Source organism: Syngnathus floridae, chromosome 15 (assembly GCF_059516105.1).
Source record: "Syngnathus floridae isolate MCC-2025c chromosome 15, RoL_Sflo_1.0, whole genome shotgun sequence".
In the NCBI taxonomy this organism is placed as follows: domain Eukaryota; kingdom Metazoa; phylum Chordata; class Actinopteri; order Syngnathiformes; family Syngnathidae; genus Syngnathus; species Syngnathus floridae.
This window is the reverse complement of record NC_142427.1, coordinates 8942591-8960790: the sequence shown is the minus strand read 5'-3', so window position 1 is coordinate 8960790 and position 18200 is coordinate 8942591. Positions and strand designations below refer to the sequence as shown.

Genomic DNA, 18200 nt, shown 5'->3' with positions numbered 1-18200 from the left:
GTCACAGCCAAAACGTGGCACCAGAATGACGGAACAGCTCACGGTTTCTGTTGAACTATCTATCGAACATCTTTGCCGCTCTCCAGCGAATTCGGTGCGCCCAACCACAGCCATATGAGCAAACGGGTCTCCTCGCGCAAAATTGGAGATTGGAGAATTGTTTTTGGCAAAGCGCGTGCTCGTGTATGCAGCTGGATGCGAAGAGCAGCTCAAAAGGCTTTCCAGCAGAGTTGGCGAGTTCCTCGGCGGATGGGTCCATTAAGAGCGGTACCGGTTCGACTGAGCTCTGCACTTTTGGGCTGGACGCAACACGCACACGCATCTGAGTCAGCAGCAAGGCGCGCGCGTGCACTCATCGGCGTAAATGGAAAGCTTTTACGCGCCGCCTGTCGTGCACGCGCTCCTTAAGTGTTGTCTGTGGGTGTGGGTGGGGGGTGGTGGGGGGATGTGGACCTGGATGAGAGCATCAGAAGCTCCTGGGCGATCACACGGATGGAGAACCTCTGAGGTTTGCCTCCTTGCGAGCTGCAGGAAATTCCACCAAAAACACCCAGGACGACTTTTTTTCCTTTTTGTTTCTTTTGGGCCACAACATGGCCGTCAACACTGAGAGCAGCGCGGTGTTGGTCCAGAGGGATCCGTCCGGCACGGGAGACTTCCACGACACTGAGAAGCTGCTGAGCGCCGCTGCGGCCGCCGCTGCCGAGCGGTCGGGCGGCGGCGGCGCGTGTGACGGGCCGGACCTGCGCGGCAGTGTCCGCTCGCTGAACGCCGAGCAGAACGGCCACCGCTCGCCGCTCAAGTCCGGCTCGGTGGGCCATCTGACGGCCACGCCCAGGTCATTGTCACGCCTCAGCCTGGCGTCCGGTGGGCCGCCGGGCGCCGCGCCGCCCAGCTACTTGTGGCTGGCCGTCCTCTCCTGTCTCTGCCCCGGCGTGCCGCTCAACGTGTGTGCGCTGTGGTACGCCAGCGTGGTGAGTTCCCGCCAACACTTACTTACCTTTCGAAACACTTGGCCTCCCCTTATTTAGCATTATTGAAGAGCAGCATCAATTTGATTCAGCAACTTCCTTTTGGTTGCCCAATGCGCCAAACTTTGCATGTTTTACGTGAAACTTATCCCAAAACGTGTCACAATCTAACGCCTAATGTGTGAAATTGTCAAACAACCTGAAAGTGATCACGTTAGCACACAAAAACTTTTATTTCTGGTGTGTTAGCAGAAACAGTATCATTTATTTCTAGAAATAATTGAAATATTCATCAATGAAGTTGAGTTGACCAGTTGAGCACGTGCATTTTTGCCTGTCACTGACCTCTGACCTGTGGCCGCCCCACCGCCAGTCTCGCTCGGTGCTGAACAACGGTGACGTGGAAGCGGCGCGGAAGTACGGCCGTCTATCTTTGCTGCTCAGCCTCCTCGCCATGCTGCTGGGTGTGGCCGTCATCGTCTTCATCGTCTTCACCATCGGTACGGCCCTCGCCGCTCCGTTTTGCCCTCGTCTCCAAAAACGTGGCTTTCTAGAAAAAAAAAAAAAAAAAACCTTGAGGGCAGGTCGTTATGGACCTTAAGATTGCTGACGTAATAAATGCTCAGTGGTGTGTATGTGTGTGTGTGTGTGCGCAGAGCTCCAGCAGTGAGCAAGAGCGGCGTCCTGAGCTCCTCACACCAGGGAGGAGGAGGAGGACGGGATGGAAAAGCACAAACGCAAGAAGAAGAAGAGATGTAATGGAAGACAAGCCATGACATCAGTCTGGTACTGCTTGACCCTGAAGGTCAGAAACAGAGGAAGGAGGGGCTTGAGACGCACACGCAGTGTCCCCGTTGTCGAGGAGGTTGTGCTGCTGGCGACCGAGCGAGGATGACTGGCTTCCCACTGAACAATTTCCAGGAGCTCAAAATACTTCAGTTCCTGCGACCCCCCCCAACCCCTTTTGAGACTTTTCAGCCCCCGCCCGTGTCTCTGGTGTTGCCGTGTACTTTGTATGTTTCTACTGTATGACTGACAGGCTCGTTTGTTTGCATGTGTCAAATAAACCGGAATGAGCATGTGCCGCCAGGTCGCCCCACTTTCACAACTTCTTGTTAACAAAGTCACCGAAGGCTTCGGGATTCCTCATGAAGACCTGGACCAAGTGGAAATCTGGGTTTCTCTGCTAAAGCTGCAGCCCAGAAAAAACAATTAATTACAATGAAAATATAGTTTACTGCTAAAAATGATCCTCACACAATGCGTCAACTAGAAAAAGCCAAATAAAACGAGTCAAGTGGAAGTAGGAAGCTCAAAAATGTCAAATGACATCCTAAGAGAGTTCACGAAACAAGTCACATCCAAAAAGCCAATTGTAATCAAATGATTGAAATCATTGCTAGTTTGTTCGGGAGGCCGAGCAAAAGAAGAAAAAGCCAGCAGCACTTTCCTGACTCCACACCAAAGAAATCGATACTGTTTTCGACTCTTCCGCACCGCCTAATCCCCCCCAGTCCCCCCCCCCCCCACCGTCATCCCTCTTGGCCCCAGTCATCTTGTTGTTTTCTTTTTTTTTTTTCTTGATTCCTTCCAACGGGAAGGAAGTGGCCAAATCGCCGCCGGCATATCTTTCGTTCATGTCCTGCTTTTCAATGAAGCCAACTGGAGATGCTTTTCCAAAAAGTCACGGGTAGACAGAAGCTTAGTAATTTATCTGCTACAATTATCGTCACGGTGATGACTTGAACTTCCCGTTTGCTCGGCTGTGCCACCAAAGAGCCAGACGGCGTCCCCCGAGTGGACGAAGCTCCTCATCCATTGCCAACTTCCTGCATTAAGGCTTTTAAGCGATTAGCGCTGCTTAACTTGCAGCATCTCTTATTTACACCCCCACCCCTCCCCTATCGTCACCATCATCACCACCATCCTCCTCCTCTTCTTCTTCTGGCGCGGCGGCGTTGGGGACGTCTGCGGGGACAGGATGGCCAAGCTACGTGTAAACACTCTTGCGTGCTGCGTCCTGCGGTTTGATTTACTGGAGGAGGCACTTAAGAGGGAAGCAGCCCCCCCAGAGAGAGAGATGGGGGGTTGCGGTGGGGGGCAGACTCCTATTACAGGCCTTTCAGTAGCCTTGGCCCTCTGCTGGTGACGCGAGGAACGACAAGCCTCAGGACCCGCTGTTGCTACTTCCTCTGTTTTTTTACGTGTAGAATTTAGAACACTTCTTTCATCCCTAAGCAAAGTTACAGGGTAATAATTCCCACGGGGCTCCTGTTAAAAGTGAAATATGTCATAAATGCTTTAATATGCTGTAAAATGCTTACTTTAACCAGGCTTCATTTCACACAACTTGTTGGACCAGGCGGCCGCCATGTTGAAAGGCGACGTCATCATCTACAGTCGTCAAGTGCCTCTAACTGTCGCAAATTGATTACGCGAGCACAGAGTGACCTCTAGCGGCCACAACTGAGCAGTGCGCGGAATTAAATCTCTCCTAAAAGCTCGATGAAATATTCAATACTGAGATATTCAACGCCGTGTGTGAAAGAAGTGATAAGAGTGATAAGAGTGATAAGAGTGACGTCACACAGGCCTTGTGTTTGCTTGTCTATATTCTTTTTATTCAAATATGACGAAGAGAAAGGGATGACAAAATGTTAGCACCTTGCTCACATGGGTCTCACATTTTTCATCATCAAAATACAAAAGTGCTGTGCACCACAGCAAAGCACCTGAAGTCCATCCTGGGATCACGCTCGGACCGGCCGCACCCAAGGAGGCGGCAGTACCGGCGGCAAGATGGAGGACGAGGAGGAAAAGGAAGGATGAAGGTGTCGACCTCAGTGCTGGATCCTTCTGATGGACTGGATCTGTGGGGTTTGAGCTTGAGAGCCAAACTCCCGGAAGGACTTGTACTCGCCTCCACGGCAATCCGACTCCACGATGTACTGCTGGCCCCGGTAGCCTGGATACTGGTAGCATACAAACCTGACAGAGAAGAAACAATGAAAATTAATAATAATGAAAATGATCAAGTTAGCGAGGAGGTAACTTCTGTGTATCTTCACCAGGTCTTGGACTTACGCGCCACTTTGGATGTGCATGGATCCAACCTGGTTGTTCAACCAGCCCATGGCCTGCAGGGAGGGGTAGTCGTCAGACAGCTCAAACTGGCGACCCGTCATGTTCTCCAACTCGTAGATGGTCATGCGAGCTTCCTTGTGGTTCTGAAGAACGAGAGGAAGAAGCGGGAGATGAGCCGAGTGGCGCGAGGTCGCCGGTGTCACGTCGGGAGCTTACGGCGCAGCAGATAGGCCTGAAGGAGAGCATCCTCTCGATGCGGTAAGAGTTGCTACCGCCGTAGGCCTCGAAGCGAGGGTAGTCGCCTTTCTCCAGGACGAACTGCTGGCCGCAGAAGCTGGAGTGCTCGTAGCCTACCCAGCTGGACATACCAGGTGGAGCAAATCAGTACTCGGTTTCTTTTGCGGAAATGAGGCGTTGGGAGCATACGTACGCGCCGCACTCCACCTTGAGGGAGCGGATGTTGTCCAGGCCGCACTCCACGATGTTCTGGCAGCTGGCCGTGAACTCCGCGCGCTTGCCTTGGAAGTGCTCCTGGTCATACACCGTCATCTGCACACACAAGGAGCCTCGCTCAAGGAGTCCACCGTGGAGGGCCCGACGGCGGCGGAGGCCAGCTCACCTTCCAGGGGCCGCTGGGCGAGGGCTTGGGCACAGACATCTTCTTCCTGTGTGCAAACATAGTTCAAGTCACATGTACTAAGGAATCTCCTAAAGTCCTTACCGAGCAAAGCGTTGATCCGAGTGTCACAGGGTTCCGTCGAGGTGGTTGTCGAGGTGCCGCTCGCGGGGGGCTTATATGTGCACCGCGCTCAGGGGGAACTCGGGGGCAAGGGGGGGTGCCCCTTGTCAGCAATTTGCTTTGGAACTGCCACGCGCACAAACATACTGAGATCGCACACACGTTGTATCACCTTGTTGTGTACACACATGCAAAACTAATACAAGTAAATACACACATAAGTGAGATGTGTCTGTGTGTGTTTCTTTGCTTCATTGGAGAAGCTCTAAAGACATTGTTGCGCAAGACATTCCTGCAGGGTGTGTGTGTGTGTGTGTGTGTGTGACGCGACATCAATGCCTCACATAAGCCTGCTGAGTTTGCGTGTCTCATTGTGACAGGGCACACGCATCAGCAGAATCCCACACACACGTGCACACGACTAACAACGATGGCGAAGACAATTACGGTCTGAATTGACCCCCCCCCGACTCGTTACGATTAGGAACTTTTAGGAACACATTGGCAATCACGACACTTTTTTGAAGCCTTGTCTATGACTTGGCTTCTTCGATTAAAAACACAAAAGTGAGACAAGTGTGACGTCGCTGTCCTCTTTCTCCCCTTTTAATAAAAAAAACCTCATCTTTTTGTCTTCTTCCATGACATCATCGCCACCTAGTGAGAAAAAAACACACAGCAGTTGTTTTTGATGTGTTTGTCAACATGCTCAAGGTCTGCTCTCAAAATCAATAGTGTGTGTGTGTGCATGATTATTGTCACACCAAAAGGACACACGGATCAGTGTGCATTTGATATCGATTGACCCCCGCTAAGCAAAAAAATCAAACATGACCTTTGGTGTTGTGGAGTAGCTGGACCAATGGGACGGCAGAACATCCAGAACATCCCGTCTGCTTGTTTTTCATCGTTGTCCTGTTGCCACTTTGAACTTAGACTCGTCGAATCCTCTTGTGGAAACTATCACCGCTCAACGTTTGACGGCTTCTTCTCGTCTTCACTCGGCGCCATGAAGACGCTGAGTATCTTCATCGTGGTGGTGATGATGGTGATGGATGCCACCTTGGCTGCAGACGGTACAACAACTCACATCTTCATTGTTACGACATAATTTCAACATGTCCGTGTTTGCAGAGACGTGCTTTGGTCGCTGCGGTTCTTTTGACCCATTGAAGAAGTGTCAGTGTGATTCCATGTGCGTTTACTACGGAAGCTGCTGTGATGACTTTGTCACATTGTGTCCCAAGAAAAGTGAGTGACCTTCAAGTGTGTCCTCATTTGAAGACGCTCAGGTGTTTCTCACCTGTTTCTGTCCTTCAGCAGCACGTGGTGACACGTTCGAAGAAGCTGAAGACAACTTAACTACGTTGGAGACGCCGGTGGACGTGTTGGCCCCGAGTGCGGCGCCGACCAGCTCCACCGTGGCGCCGACCAGCTCCAGCGCGGTGCTGACCACCTCCGAAGAACCTTGGCCTCCGCGTCCTACAATGCAAGAACCCACGGGGCGACCTGCCGACCGAGACGCGGCCATCTGCAGCGGGCGGCCCTTTGACGCCTTCCTGCAACTGAAGAATGGATCTGTGTACGCCTTCAGAGGTACGCCCCCTGCAGGAGAGACATGACATGTGCATTTGGACTCATTCATGTGAACGGACACTGTTAGCGTGATTGAGATCTCGAGTGTCGGGTTGCTCGCAGGTGAATATTTCTTTGAGCTGGATGACATGGCCGTGCTTCCCGGCTATCCCAAACTGATCGTGGATGTGTGGGGAATGCCGGGGCCCGTGGACGCCGCCTTCACGCGCATCAACTGCCATGGCAAGTCGTACATTTTTCAGGTGAGCAGCAAAAATATCATCTGAAGAACTTCCAAGCATTTGGGAATCAGTCAGCGAAAATAAAACTCTCAACCTCCCGCCCGCCTGCCGGTGTCCCTCAGGGAAGGAAGTACTGGCGCTTTGAAGGTGACGTCCTGGACGAAGGTTTCCCCAGGGACATTTCAGAAGGCTTCGACGGGATTCCAGACGACCTCCACGCCGCCTTCGCCGTGCCGGCGCCCAATCATCGGCAAAAGGAGAAGGCCTACTTCTTCAAAGGTACGCCACACGAGAACCGGCGTCAAGGTACAGGTACACTTTTCACGCGTGTCCTTCTCAGGTGATCAGTATCACGTGTACGAGTTCGTCAACCAGCCTACCCATCATGAGTGCGTCCAGATGAGTCGATCTTCACCTTCGCTCTTGTTCTCACGCTATACCGACCTCTTCTGCGACCAAAGTCTGGACGACCTCTTTGCCGACCTCTTCGGGGCCACAGGTCAGACTCGGGGTTCTGCACCCGCATAGCCCGTCCTCATCCTCAACTTCATCTCAATCTTCAGCCGGCAGCCGCTCAGCAGTTCCGCGGTCCATCAGAATGAACTGGCCAGGCATCAGCCCCCCGGTGGATGCGGCCATGGTGGGGCGCGTCTTCTTGAGCCCCAAAGCCACGCCGCAGCCGCCATCCGCTAGGAGGCAAAAGAAACGCAAGTGGAGGAAGCACAGCAGGAAGTCCCGACGCAGGCAAACTCGCCAAACGCTTTTCGACGACTTTTGGAGCGATATGTTTGACTACAGCGACGAATCACTGGAGGTCGCCACCTCGCCGCCGATGGAAGTGCAGACGCCCGTTAGCACGCCCATTCAATACGTCTACTTCTTCAAGAGAGGTGAGTTGTCGTGCTGGCTGCGATGTGTGTACACGCGTGTAATGGCGTGTGCGTGTTTCCCCTTGAACAGATCAGTACTACAGAGTGGACCTGCGGACCAAACGCGTGGCTCAGGTCCTCCCGCCTTACCCGCGTTCCATTGCCAAGTTCTGGCTGGGCTGCCAGCAGGAAGACACTCCTGACGCCACACATGCCGAGAAGAGATAAAATAATGACATAAATAAACACACTGACTAAATGAAAGGCAAGGTAGCATTGTGGATTATTTTTTTCTTGTTAACATACCTTGTTTAATATTAAGTTATTTTATTTATAACTAGTATATGTCGTTTGGGTTAAGTGCTCGTCAATAATTTAAAATACTGTAAATAATGACGCGAGGTTTTTGTTGCGCAAGGTAAGCATATTGAAAAGGCACCGCTGGGATTCGAACCCAGGATCTCCTGTTTACTAGACAGGCGCTTTAACCAACTAAGCCACGGCGCCGTGTTTGGAAGGGATGCGTTATTTCAGGGGCAAGCCTGCAATACGACGCGTGGGAATTCATAAATCACGGTGGCGTGACGTCCACCAAGCTCTGCTGCTAAACTAATACGGTCCACTTGTGATAAGGAATTACATTTTTTATATTTTTGCCCTTGAAATGGCCGAGTTAAAGTAAGAGAATTCAAATCACATTGCGAGTTACAACACAACGCATTTTCAATTTCAGATCCGCACCATGCAAAAAAAACCAAAGTCCACATTTCACGCTTCCAACTCAAATCTAATATGACATTTCAAATTGTGGCATATTCTGGGTAACACTCAACATCTGATATGAACCGTGTAAGTGTGACCTCTCACCTGATAAGAACTACCCGATTGACGTGTTGGTGACCTTTGACACATGAACTTTGTGACCCTGTTTGAAGAAATTCTTGTCTCAAATTCACGTGGCGAAAACACGGGTACGTGATGACGTCACTCAACTAAGCTGGTTTGTTGCATTTAGCTGTATTTTTTCCTTAAAACTGCCTAGTCAAATACATTTTTACTCATTTTTAAAAGTCATTTGCATTCATTACCTATCATTTTAACGGACTAGCTGTAAATAATAAAATACAATTACACATTTAATATAATTTAAAGCTCTAAAATACGTACTAGAATATTAAACAAATATGTGAAATTAATTTTATGAAATAACGCTCATTTTGCAATCTGATTGGACGAAACCAAGCGGCGTGGTGTCGTAAAATCTCAGACCCCGCCCACTACGAGGCGGGCATAGCGGGGCTGTCACTCCAAGTCAAGACCGCTACAGTCCGTTCGACTCCGACTGGTCGTCGGACTAGTTGCACCGTTAACGACGACCTCGCACCCACGTACGTACCCAAGCGGAATTGCACAAGGTAAGCCTGCCGCACGCCCACGCAAATGTTCCGGTTCGGACTTGTACTCGCCTGAGGGACTACTTTTAGTCGCGGAAGTGCGCGCAAGCTCGCACAGAACAAAAAACAGTCGAAAACGAAGATCCGCTGCTCGAGCCCCTTGCGCTTTTATATGAGTCAAACGTTTACTTGACTTTATGACGTTTTATTTTTTTTACCTTATTGTATGTGTGCGCGCGTACGTGTCGGCGACGAGCCTCCTCTCAACTGCGCGTGCGTGTGCGCGTGACAGTGTGTTTACATGACGCTCGCACGCACGGGTGTCCTGGAGGACAAGCAGCGACATCCAGGAGGGAGATGTTGTCTTCCAAAGTTGTTAAAGTTCCTTTTGGGAAGGCAGCAAAAACCTTTGTGTTTGTTACTTGGCCGAGCAATACTCCAAAAGTTGAACCACAGATAGGAGAAAAGAGCAAATCTCAGCTCGATCTTTGTCCTACTAAGGAACACGTGTTCCATCTTGTGCTGACTAAAGATCTGCTAGTGAATGATTGCAACCGCAGTCAACAGGACCTCCAAAAAGAGTCGACAGTATTCGGTTGCTAACCTGGTACTCCTGGCATGTATGTGGCAGGATGTCTCGCGAACAGCAGGTGGTGGCGGCCGCCAGGCGGGCTTTTGAGACGGGCCGCTCCAGATGTCTGGAGCATCGCGTCCGGCAGCTGAAGAACCTTCAGCGTTTCCTGACTGAGCGCCGGGATGACATCGCCCAGGCCATCAAGAAGGACCTCAACAAGGTGGACAGATAGATGCCTTTACAAATGCCTGTTACAAAGTCCCAATTGGTCACAAATCTCCACAAATCGGCCTGCGTTTGTGGCTCAGAGCCCGCTGGTGGTCCAGATGTACGAGACGCTGGGCCTGGAGGAGGAGATCGGCCTGGCCATCCGCAAGCTGAAGGAGTGGGCGGCGCCGCGGCCGGTGGAGAAGAACCTGTTGACCGTGTCGGACACAGTCTACGTGAAGGCCGAGCCTCTGGGCTTGGTCTTGATCATCGGTGCCTGGAACTACCCGTGGGCCGTCACCTTGCAGCCGCTCGTTGGCGCCATCGCCGCCGGTAAGTCAATAGCGCTTGGCAGCTTGTTGGTAGCCAAACTAACCTAGTTTTAAATCTCGCTGATATGCGTCCAAAGGCCAAATGGGCTAATAATTGCCTGCTTCTAAACTCTGTGCAAGCTTTTCTACCAAATCAACCTCCATTTTAAGGTCGACAAACTTTTCTGCAATATCGTCTTCTCACCAGCCCCCACTCATTTACATAGTTCTCGTGAACACACACAGGTTGTTATGCAAAGTTTGTGTGTCATGGTAATCCCAAGTATCAAGTGTGCGTTAGCATGACACTACAAGTTTATGAGCTGCTTGTGAAGTTCAACCACTCACGAGGTGTCGCTCGTTGCAGGTAACGCGGCAATCATCAAGCCGTCGGAGGTTTGCGTGCACACGGCCAAGGTGATGGACGAGCTGCTGCCACTCTACCTGGACAAAGTAAGACATCTATTTGGTCACTTATGGAAGACCTCCTTGCTATCATGACATCACAGTAAATGGCCAAAAAGTCAAAAACAAAAAATTCGTGTCATGCAGGAGCTCTACCCGGTGGTAACAGGCGGCGTTCCCGAGACACAGGAGCTACTGCGTCAAAAGTTCGACCACATCTTCTACACGGGGAACAGCGCCGTGGGAAAAGTCATCATGGCGGCGGCCGCTGAGCATCTGACACCTGTCACATTGGAGCTAGGCGGTAAAAGTCCGTGTTACATCGACAGCAAGTGCGACGTCACCATCGCCTGCAGGTAGCTCCAACTCGCCCCCCCCTTGAGGAACAGCATCTTGCTACTTCCTTGCTCCGTGTGCAGACGTGTGGCGTGGGGTAAGTTCACCAACTGCGGCCAGACCTGCATCGCGCCCGACTACATCCTGTGTGAGCCGGCCATTCAGCAGCGTGTCATCCAAGAGCTCCAAAAGGCCATCAAGGTAAGGCAGAAGCTCCTGGGTGGTGGGACTCCATTTTCAATTGATGTCTCATTTCTGACAGGAGTTCTACACGGACAATCCCAAGACATGCCCGGACTACGGCCGTATCATAAACCAGCGCCACTTCAAGAGGATCATGTCCATGATGGAGGATAGTACCATCGCTGTGGGCGGAGACACCGACGAGGAGGACTGCTTCATAGGTGACGCTTTCACGTGGACGGCGGGTTCCACTTGAGCGCTAACACAACTTGTGGGTCCAGCTCCCACAGTGCTACGGGACGTCAAGCCCGACGCCAAGGTCATGCAGGAGGAGATCTTTGGACCCCTGCTGCCCATCCTCACGGTTGATGGCCTGGATGAAGCCATCCGCTTCATCAACAAAGGCGAGAAGCCTCTGGCCCTCTACATCTTCTCCAATGATGACAAGGTACCACACCTGGACTCCCTCGAACAGGACCTTACTTAGCTGTTTAGGGCCGGAGCGAGCTTGCTACGTCAAACTTTGCTAACACGTTTGCCATCCTGGCTGAAGGTCATCAAGAAAATGAGGGACGAGACCTCCAGCGGAGGACTTTTGGCCAACGACTGTCTGGTGCACTTCTCGGTCAACTCGCTGCCTTTTGGGGGCGTTGGTAGGCGCACACACCCTCATGATAAGATCCAACCTTTAGACCTTCACCTAGCACAAGTTGCCACTGCCAGTGCTGGCCACTAGAGGTCACTGTGGCTTCCTTTTCTGCAGGTAACAGCGGGATGGGCTCCTACCACGGCAAGCACACCTTCGACCAGCTGAGTCACCTGCGAGGATGCCTCATCAAGGCACTTAAGATGGAGGGCATGAACAACATGCGCTACCCACCTCACACAGCCAGCAAGTTGGGTTGGGCACGCTTCTTCGTGCTCAAGGGCTTCAACTTCGGCTTGATTGGACGCCTGATGCTGCTGTTCGCTGCCGCCGCTGTGCTGGCCGCCATCGCCGTCCAGGTTAGAACACCCGCAAATCCAAGTTGGATTGAAGAAGGCCTTACATGCTGCGTATCTTTGCTGTTTTGCAGAAGTATGACCTGCCGCACAAGTTCTACCGTTGAAGAGTCTTCAGCGCCCGCAACCGACCAATCACTTTACATAATATTTGCACGCACGTCATATAGTGCAAGCGAGGGTCTAGCTGCTAATTCCGAACATTTCAATGTCGTGATGTCATTCTGATTTGAATTTTTATCAACAACCTGCTTTTAAAAAGGTTTATATGCTCAACGAAGCTTTTAAGTCCGTTTCATTTCACAAGTCTGCGTCCAGCTTTAAGTTTCCGAAAGCTTCAGACTGACCAATCGTCGCTGTCTTTTTTTTTCGTTAATCGTAGGCGCTGTAGTTTTGCAGCACAGGATTGTATTTTGATAATCCATAAAAAAAATAACTACATAGCAATGTAATTAAAATTAACATTGTAATCATAAAAACATATCTGCCTCTGGAGTGATTTTTCATCGTGTACTGAACGAATCAAAAAAGTCCCAACTGCACATGAAATTTGCAATGATGTGACTTGGCCTGCAGGGGTCAGTGTTTACATGCTAAAGTCACAAATAGAGCTTAATGCACACCTACCTGTTGGAGGTGAGGTGACAAAGCAGTGACAGCAGAGGAAGAAGGGTCACTCTGCTTCTGTTGGGAGTCCATCATGGATCTTCTTCTGTGCCTGATGCTTGCTCTTGCTCCGTTCTTCTGTCCGTGTGCAGGTAGGACTTTTTGTGAGCTTTATTTCACTTTAAAGTAGAAATGCAGAGAGGTAAGACAGGAGTATTGGAACTTGGCAAAAATCAAGAATTAGAGAAAAGGAAGCTTTCTAGTTTACATTATGGTTGAGTTCCACAGCACAAGGAGGCCTTCAGGAAAGTGCCCATACACATGTCCCAATACTTTGGAGCATTAGACCACTCCAGTTGATTAATTTGAGATTTTGTTTTTTATGGCTGTGGATGTTGGGAACGCAAGTGTGCATTCATGCACACACACCCACACACAATAGGTGTCTTGTCCTGAGGTGAGTTCAGTCTCACAGGTGTGTGTGAGGGGAATAAAGAAAACAATGAGCATTCATCAAGCTCGGAAAAGATGGAGGAGGGGACGGCGCAGCAAGCCAGATGAGAAGTGGAGAAGACGTCATAGGTGGCACAGATCCCTGACCACGGGAAAGCTCAGAAGGTGTGTGTTTGTGTGTAGGTGGGTGGTGTTACGAAAACCAGCACTCCTGTGATGCCACTTGTAAAGGTAAGCGTGTACCTAATCAAGCGTCCCGATGCTGCGAGCGTGACGGTTTTGGGGTTCAGACCCGAACAGGTGGTCTTTGGACTTCCCTCACTGCGGCGGACTGCGCCAGTCGCCCATCAACATCGTCAGCAATAAAGTTCACGTCAACACGGCGCTGCCCCCGCTGGAGTTCATAGGTCACGATGAGCGGATCAACATCACCGTGGAGAACAAAGGACATTCGGGTAAACGGGGGATAAAGCAAAAATCCCCGCCCAGTGTAGAGCGGTTCGGGAGGATTCCATTCCTCATCATGGACAAGAAAAGTCCTGAGCCAGGGGAGAGGGAAGAGGCCAAATGAGTGACTTCTTGATCTTGTTCTGTCCAAACATTTTGCTTCAGCTCACTTCCACCTGCCCCAGTCGGTGCGTCTGACCGGAGGCGCGCTGCCGGGCCACTATCGGGCCGCCCAGTTCCACTTCCACTGGGGGGCTAGCGGAAGCCCCGGGTCGGAGCACACCGTGGACGGAGAGCGATTGCCCATGGAGGTTTGCCAGTGCACTTGCAACACATTTGCTAACATCAAGTCAGATCCACCGACTTCCACCTTGAAAATATCTTCCAAGCTTTCCATGTTACCCCCTTCCTCCAATACATTGTATGTTTCTAGCTTCACATCGTCCACATCAAGGAGCCGTACGGATCCCTGATTGAAGCCGAACATGACATGGCAGGAATCGCCCTGCTGGCCTTTCTCTTTGAGGTACACACGTAGTAGCGCCAAAGTGTCAGCACGCAGCTGACATGAAGTTCTACTGACAGGAAGTCAGTGATGATCACCCTCACCTGGACGCCATCATAAATGCTCTGGGACAAGTGCGCCACAATGGTAACCAGCGCTCCTCTACCTTTTTCCACCTTACCCTCATCCGCACCTTCTTTCCCATCCAGGCTCCACGACACTCGTGTCCGACTTCAAGCTGAGCGATATCGTCCCTCCGTCCGGGGAGCTGCACGCCTACTACCGCTACGTGGGCTCCATGACCACGCCCGGATGCGAACAAGCGGTAGCTTGGACCGTCTTCCTCAAGACGCTGCCCATCAGCAGTCGGCAGGTAGGCGGTTGGGGGGGGGGGGGGGGGGGGGGGGGGGCGGGGGGGGGTTTCACGTACCGTCCAGTCACAATGGTCGTGTTCCTCGTTAGTTGGACGCCATCGTACGGCAGTGCCTTTTCTGGACGGGTCAGCCCATGACGGACATCTTCAGACCTACACAGCCGCTGGATGGACGGGTGGTGTACCGCTCCAACTCAGCCGTGCGCCCACGCTTCGCCGCCTTCTCGGCCCTGCTCGCCACGACCGCCGCGCTCATCCATTACGTCCATTGACGCTCATACACAGAGCAAAACATTTGTTATTCCGCTCCACAAATGACAACCCAAGTTCACCATCACAACTTTTAAGAAATGGAGAAATTGGATTCTGCCTATCGTGCATCGATCACTTCTGTGCTCATCGTACTCGTATTTATAAATAGTTACGAAAAGATTCAGATGTGTATGTAAAATATAGAAATGAGATTTTTGTCCAATAGTACGATAAAATTATGCACAAATACTGACTGAATTAGTTTTTTTTGTTTTAAAGCCGACTAAACAAAATTATTACAGGACCTGAGAAAGACTAATAGTCTTTAATAGTCACTTTATTAGGGACACCACACAGACAGTCATTGGACCAAAGAGTTCATCAATGGGCTTTGCTTTGATTCATTTGACTGATACCAAGTGAAGACTTTTCTGGCATAAAGCTACTTTTTCACGTTTGATTTTGCTTCACTAATTGAGGTGAGAGTGCCGGTGCAGCGTTTACGTTTTCTGCATTGCCATCCAGGCGCGTAGGTGTTCTACCTGAGCGCGCACGCTGCTCTCGGCCGTGCCACCAGGGGCGCTGTACTGCTCCACGCTGGACTCGTAGTTCCACACCGACGCCAGGTCGCCTTCCAACAGCGGGCTGTCCGCATGCAAACAAACACAACATACGATCACCATGAGTATGTGTGGGCGGGCCCACGTGCACACGCACGACCCAACCACCTGATGGCCTTGAGGTCCTCGCCGGCCAACTGGTTCAATGGGACCTTTTTGGATTCGGCCATGAAAACCACTTTGCCCGCGAGTCCGTGAGCTTCCCTGAAGGCCACCTGGAGACACAAGATGGATGGACGGATGAAAAAGCTCTCACTCTGGTGAAGGCTTTTATCTGCATGTATGGATTTGCACTCACCCCCTTCCTCACGAGGTAGTAGGCCAGATCGGTAGCCAGCATGTCGGCACTGAGCGCCGCCTGCATGGTGCCGGCGTCGATCTGAAAAACCAAAGACCTCTGAGTGACCTCAGACCGAGCAAGAGCGGAGGCATCCCGGCGTCTGCTGACCTTCAGCGTGGAGATGACACCAGCGGTGACCTGAAGGACGGCCAGGATGGAGTCGTAGCAATCGAACATGGCCTCCTTGTCCTCCTGAGTGGGAACAACACAAAACAAACGTACAGTTGGCTCCCATCTCGGAGGAGTTCTGGTGCCCAATTCATGTCATAATCTTCATCCTGGAGTCATAAATCAAAATGTAGGTGGAACATGAGGAGATGAGAAGGAATGTGGTACCTGCAGGTCTTTGTTGTAGGTGCTGGGAAGGCCCTTCAACGTCATCATGAAGCCTGTGCACTAAAACAAAAACAAATTTTGGAGGAGGCCCCAAGCTTGGTGAACGGGCAAAAAAAGTAGGAGGTCTTACTCGGCCAAAGATTCGTCCCGCCTTGCTCCTGATCAGCTCCAGACTGTCGCCGTTCTTCTTCTGGGGCATCAAGCTGCTGCCCGTGCTGCAGCACACAAACGAGAGACGTTGGCTTCTTCTGAGGGGGGCGACACGTGAGGCGTTGGCGGCTAACCTGTAGGCGTCGGCGAGCGTGATGAAGGAGAACTCTTTGGTGCTATAGAGCAGGAGGTCCTCGGCCACCTTACTCAGATGTGTCGCGCACAGCGAGGCCCAGAACAGGAACTCGGCTGCCGCACACGCGTACCAAAAAATCAGATGGTGGGACGGGCGGCCGGTGAGGCGCCGACGAGCATACCGACAAAGTCTCGCTGGCCGGTGGCGTCCATGCTGTTCAGGCTGACCTCGTCGAACAACAACTCTGTCGACAACAGCAACATTTAGCGTCCATTGAACCAAGTCGATGCCAGCAACGACACGCGTGACACCATTCGGACCTTTCCTCAGAAGCTCCCTGTCGATGGCGAAGGGCGTTCCGGCGATGGCGCCGCTGAAAAGCACAGGAAGCGATGCGGTCCAGTGAGGCAAACTTCAATATATTTTAGCCTTGCGATTGAGGAGCTAAATATGGAGTCTCAACAAGGGATGTGGCAGGCTTGCATTTTAAAGTCGCTCCTACCTGCCAAGAGGCAAGACGTTGACACGCTTGCTGATCTCCCGCAGCCGCTCCACGTCCCGCTGCAAAGCCACAGCGTGACTTCCCGAAGACAAAACCATGAATACAAGTTGTCCTTTCTTCTTAACAGCTTTTGCACTCACCTCAGCATCCAGTGGCTCCATCTGATTGGCTGAGCTCGCTGCATGTGGGTGTAACCAGGAAACAGGACCTTTATCTCTCTAGGTGGAGGAACCGCTAGTTAGGAAGCCATTCCCAAGGTGGCGGCGGATGGTGTGCGCCATCTTACGCTGCGGCGCGTTCCACCATGGCGGAGATGAGGAGGAGGGCCTCGTTCGTCAACGTGGCGATGGCGTCACGCAGCCACAAACGCATGTCCGTCACCACCTGGTCGTTCCTGCTCCTGCCCGTGTGCAGTTTCCCTGCAGCAGGGCCAATCAACTCCTGCAAGCCCACACATCATTTCTGATATTTACCCAGGAAGAGACGGTGAGATGAACGACTCACCTTAAGTCTGCGTTCATTAGCAGTGTGGATGTCTTCATCGCCGTCTTTGAGCACGAAGGTGCCTTTGCTCCACTCCTCGCTGACCTGGAAGCACAGCGCCGGAATCGTCACCATAATCACGTCACTGCGATGTGGGCTGGATGTGCGACTACCTGGTCCAGGCCTTGGAGGATCTGTTCCATCTCGTCAGCGCTGAGCAGCTGGGCCCGGTGCAGAGCCTTGGCGTAGGCTTTGCTGCCTCTCAGGTCGGCGTCCCACATCCTCTTGTCGTACGACACCGACGCGTTGAAGCGCTCCATCGTTTGATCGATGGCGCCCACAAAACGACCCCCCCACAGCTTGGACCCCTGACACACAATGTGACAGAAATTGCTTGACAACTTCAGTTTGTATAGCCTATTTTAACCAACCGCTTAAAAGGGAACTCTAAATACTTGGGTGCTATTTAACATACCTTGCTAATAAATTATTTCTTTTGTGGATTTGAAAAAAAGATAGATAACATTTTGGAAGGCAGATTGATCCACGGTTGACATTTAGCCACAGAATGAGGTACAATTTTTGGGCCCCAAAATCGACTTACACGTTTTCGTGTGTAAAACAAAAAAGGTGGATGAGTTGCTTACCTCAGCAGTCATTTCGGAACACAGTGGAATTCTCGGGGTCAATAGAAACCGATAAATGAGCAAAACTGGTTTGACTTGTTCACAACGAATGAGGAAAAGAAAGGAAAAGGTGAAGAAATAAAAACCTTTTGTATCTTTTTACTCACGGCACCTGCGGTGAAACTTTACAGACGTTTTGTTTTTTGTTTTCACCAGAACACTTGTAGCTAGTCCTGAAAATTAAACTCGCCGCAATGAACAAATGTTCCTGAAAAGTCTTCGGGCGATAGATTGATGGTCGATATAAAGAAATAAGTCCAAGTAGATATAGAATGGTCAATAAATTAAAACCGTGCGGTAAATATGTGACATCACCATCAAGCCAGTTCGGAAACTGATGGCACAGCTGCTTGGTTGTTGTGGCATAATGCATCCTGGGATATTATCAACCCATTATTAAAAAACAAAAAAAATATTAA

General features: G+C 51.1%; 6 protein-coding genes and 1 non-coding gene across 9 annotated transcripts; 4 read left to right on the top strand and 3 right to left on the bottom strand.

Moving 5' to 3' along the window:
• Positions 1-6: 6 nt before the first annotated feature.
• On the top strand, positions 7-2054 carry LOC148386396 (trafficking regulator of GLUT4 1-like). Its single transcript, XM_088399195.1, has 3 exons — positions 7-974; positions 1345-1471; positions 1628-2054. The coding sequence occupies exons 1-3, from the start codon at positions 594-596 to the stop codon at positions 1639-1641; spliced, it is 522 nt and encodes a 173-aa protein (XP_088255321.1). The 5' UTR covers positions 7-593; the 3' UTR covers positions 1642-2054.
• A 1511-nt stretch (positions 2055-3565) lies between these two features.
• Positions 3566-6418, bottom strand: LOC148386395 (beta-crystallin A1-like). The gene is made up of 7 exons (XM_088398492.1): positions 5630-6418; positions 4777-5451; positions 4675-4720; positions 4486-4604; positions 4272-4413; positions 4056-4198; positions 3566-3959 (listed from the first exon to the last, which is right to left on the bottom strand). The coding sequence occupies exons 3-7, from the start codon at positions 4711-4713 to the stop codon at positions 3812-3814; spliced, it is 591 nt and encodes a 196-aa protein (XP_088254618.1). The 5' UTR covers positions 4714-4720; positions 4777-5451; positions 5630-6418; the 3' UTR covers positions 3566-3811.
• On the top strand, positions 5701-7744 carry LOC148386394 (vitronectin-like). Of its 2 annotated transcripts, none has more exons than XM_088398475.1 (8): positions 5701-5870; positions 5929-6045; positions 6118-6390; positions 6493-6632; positions 6734-6890; positions 6952-7110; positions 7175-7501; positions 7572-7744. In XM_088398475.1, the coding sequence occupies exons 1-8, from the start codon at positions 5804-5806 to the stop codon at positions 7706-7708; spliced, it is 1377 nt and encodes a 458-aa protein (XP_088254601.1). In that variant the 5' UTR covers positions 5701-5803; the 3' UTR covers positions 7709-7744. The 2 variants fall into 2 exon arrangements, with proteins under 2 accessions (XP_088254601.1, XP_088254600.1); XM_088398474.1 differs by having other exon boundaries at positions 6115-6390.
• A 169-nt stretch (positions 7745-7913) lies between these two features.
• trnat-agu (transfer RNA threonine (anticodon AGU)) lies at positions 7914-7987 on the bottom strand. Its single transcript has one exon. It is a non-coding gene; the product is annotated as a tRNA-Thr (tRNA).
• A 754-nt stretch (positions 7988-8741) lies between these two features.
• LOC148386392 (aldehyde dehydrogenase family 3 member A2-like) lies at positions 8742-12374 on the top strand. The gene is made up of 11 exons (XM_088398476.1): positions 8742-8895; positions 9506-9668; positions 9757-9988; positions 10334-10419; positions 10519-10727; positions 10791-10908; positions 10970-11111; positions 11172-11338; positions 11444-11543; positions 11654-11895; positions 11967-12374. The coding sequence occupies exons 2-11, from the start codon at positions 9507-9509 to the stop codon at positions 11997-11999; spliced, it is 1491 nt and encodes a 496-aa protein (XP_088254602.1). The 5' UTR covers positions 8742-8895; position 9506; the 3' UTR covers positions 12000-12374.
• A 101-nt stretch (positions 12375-12475) lies between these two features.
• On the top strand, positions 12476-14656 carry ca4c (carbonic anhydrase IV c). Its single transcript, XM_088398487.1, has 8 exons — positions 12476-12650; positions 13135-13182; positions 13242-13406; positions 13564-13709; positions 13832-13924; positions 13984-14050; positions 14113-14276; positions 14366-14656. Exons 1-8 carry the CDS (start codon positions 12593-12595, stop codon positions 14546-14548), a joined length of 924 nt encoding a protein of 307 aa, XP_088254613.1. The 5' UTR covers positions 12476-12592; the 3' UTR covers positions 14549-14656.
• Positions 14657-14847: 191 nt separating this feature from the next.
• asl (argininosuccinate lyase) lies at positions 14848-18198 on the bottom strand. 2 transcript variants are annotated; one of them, XM_088398479.1, is made up of 16 exons: positions 17894-18198; positions 17743-17783; positions 17269-17463; positions 17117-17200; positions 16899-17053; positions 16753-16830; positions 16613-16690; positions 16431-16483; positions 16292-16354; positions 16109-16223; positions 15955-16039; positions 15825-15884; positions 15597-15680; positions 15447-15527; positions 15257-15363; positions 14848-15173 (listed from the first exon to the last, which is right to left on the bottom strand). In XM_088398479.1, the coding sequence occupies exons 2-16, from the start codon at positions 17752-17754 to the stop codon at positions 15029-15031; spliced, it is 1395 nt and encodes a 464-aa protein (XP_088254605.1). In that variant the 5' UTR covers positions 17755-17783; positions 17894-18198; the 3' UTR covers positions 14848-15028. The 2 variants fall into 2 exon arrangements, with proteins under 2 accessions (XP_088254605.1, XP_088254604.1); XM_088398478.1 differs by having other exon boundaries at positions 17743-18194.
• Positions 18199-18200: the final 2 nt, after the last annotated feature.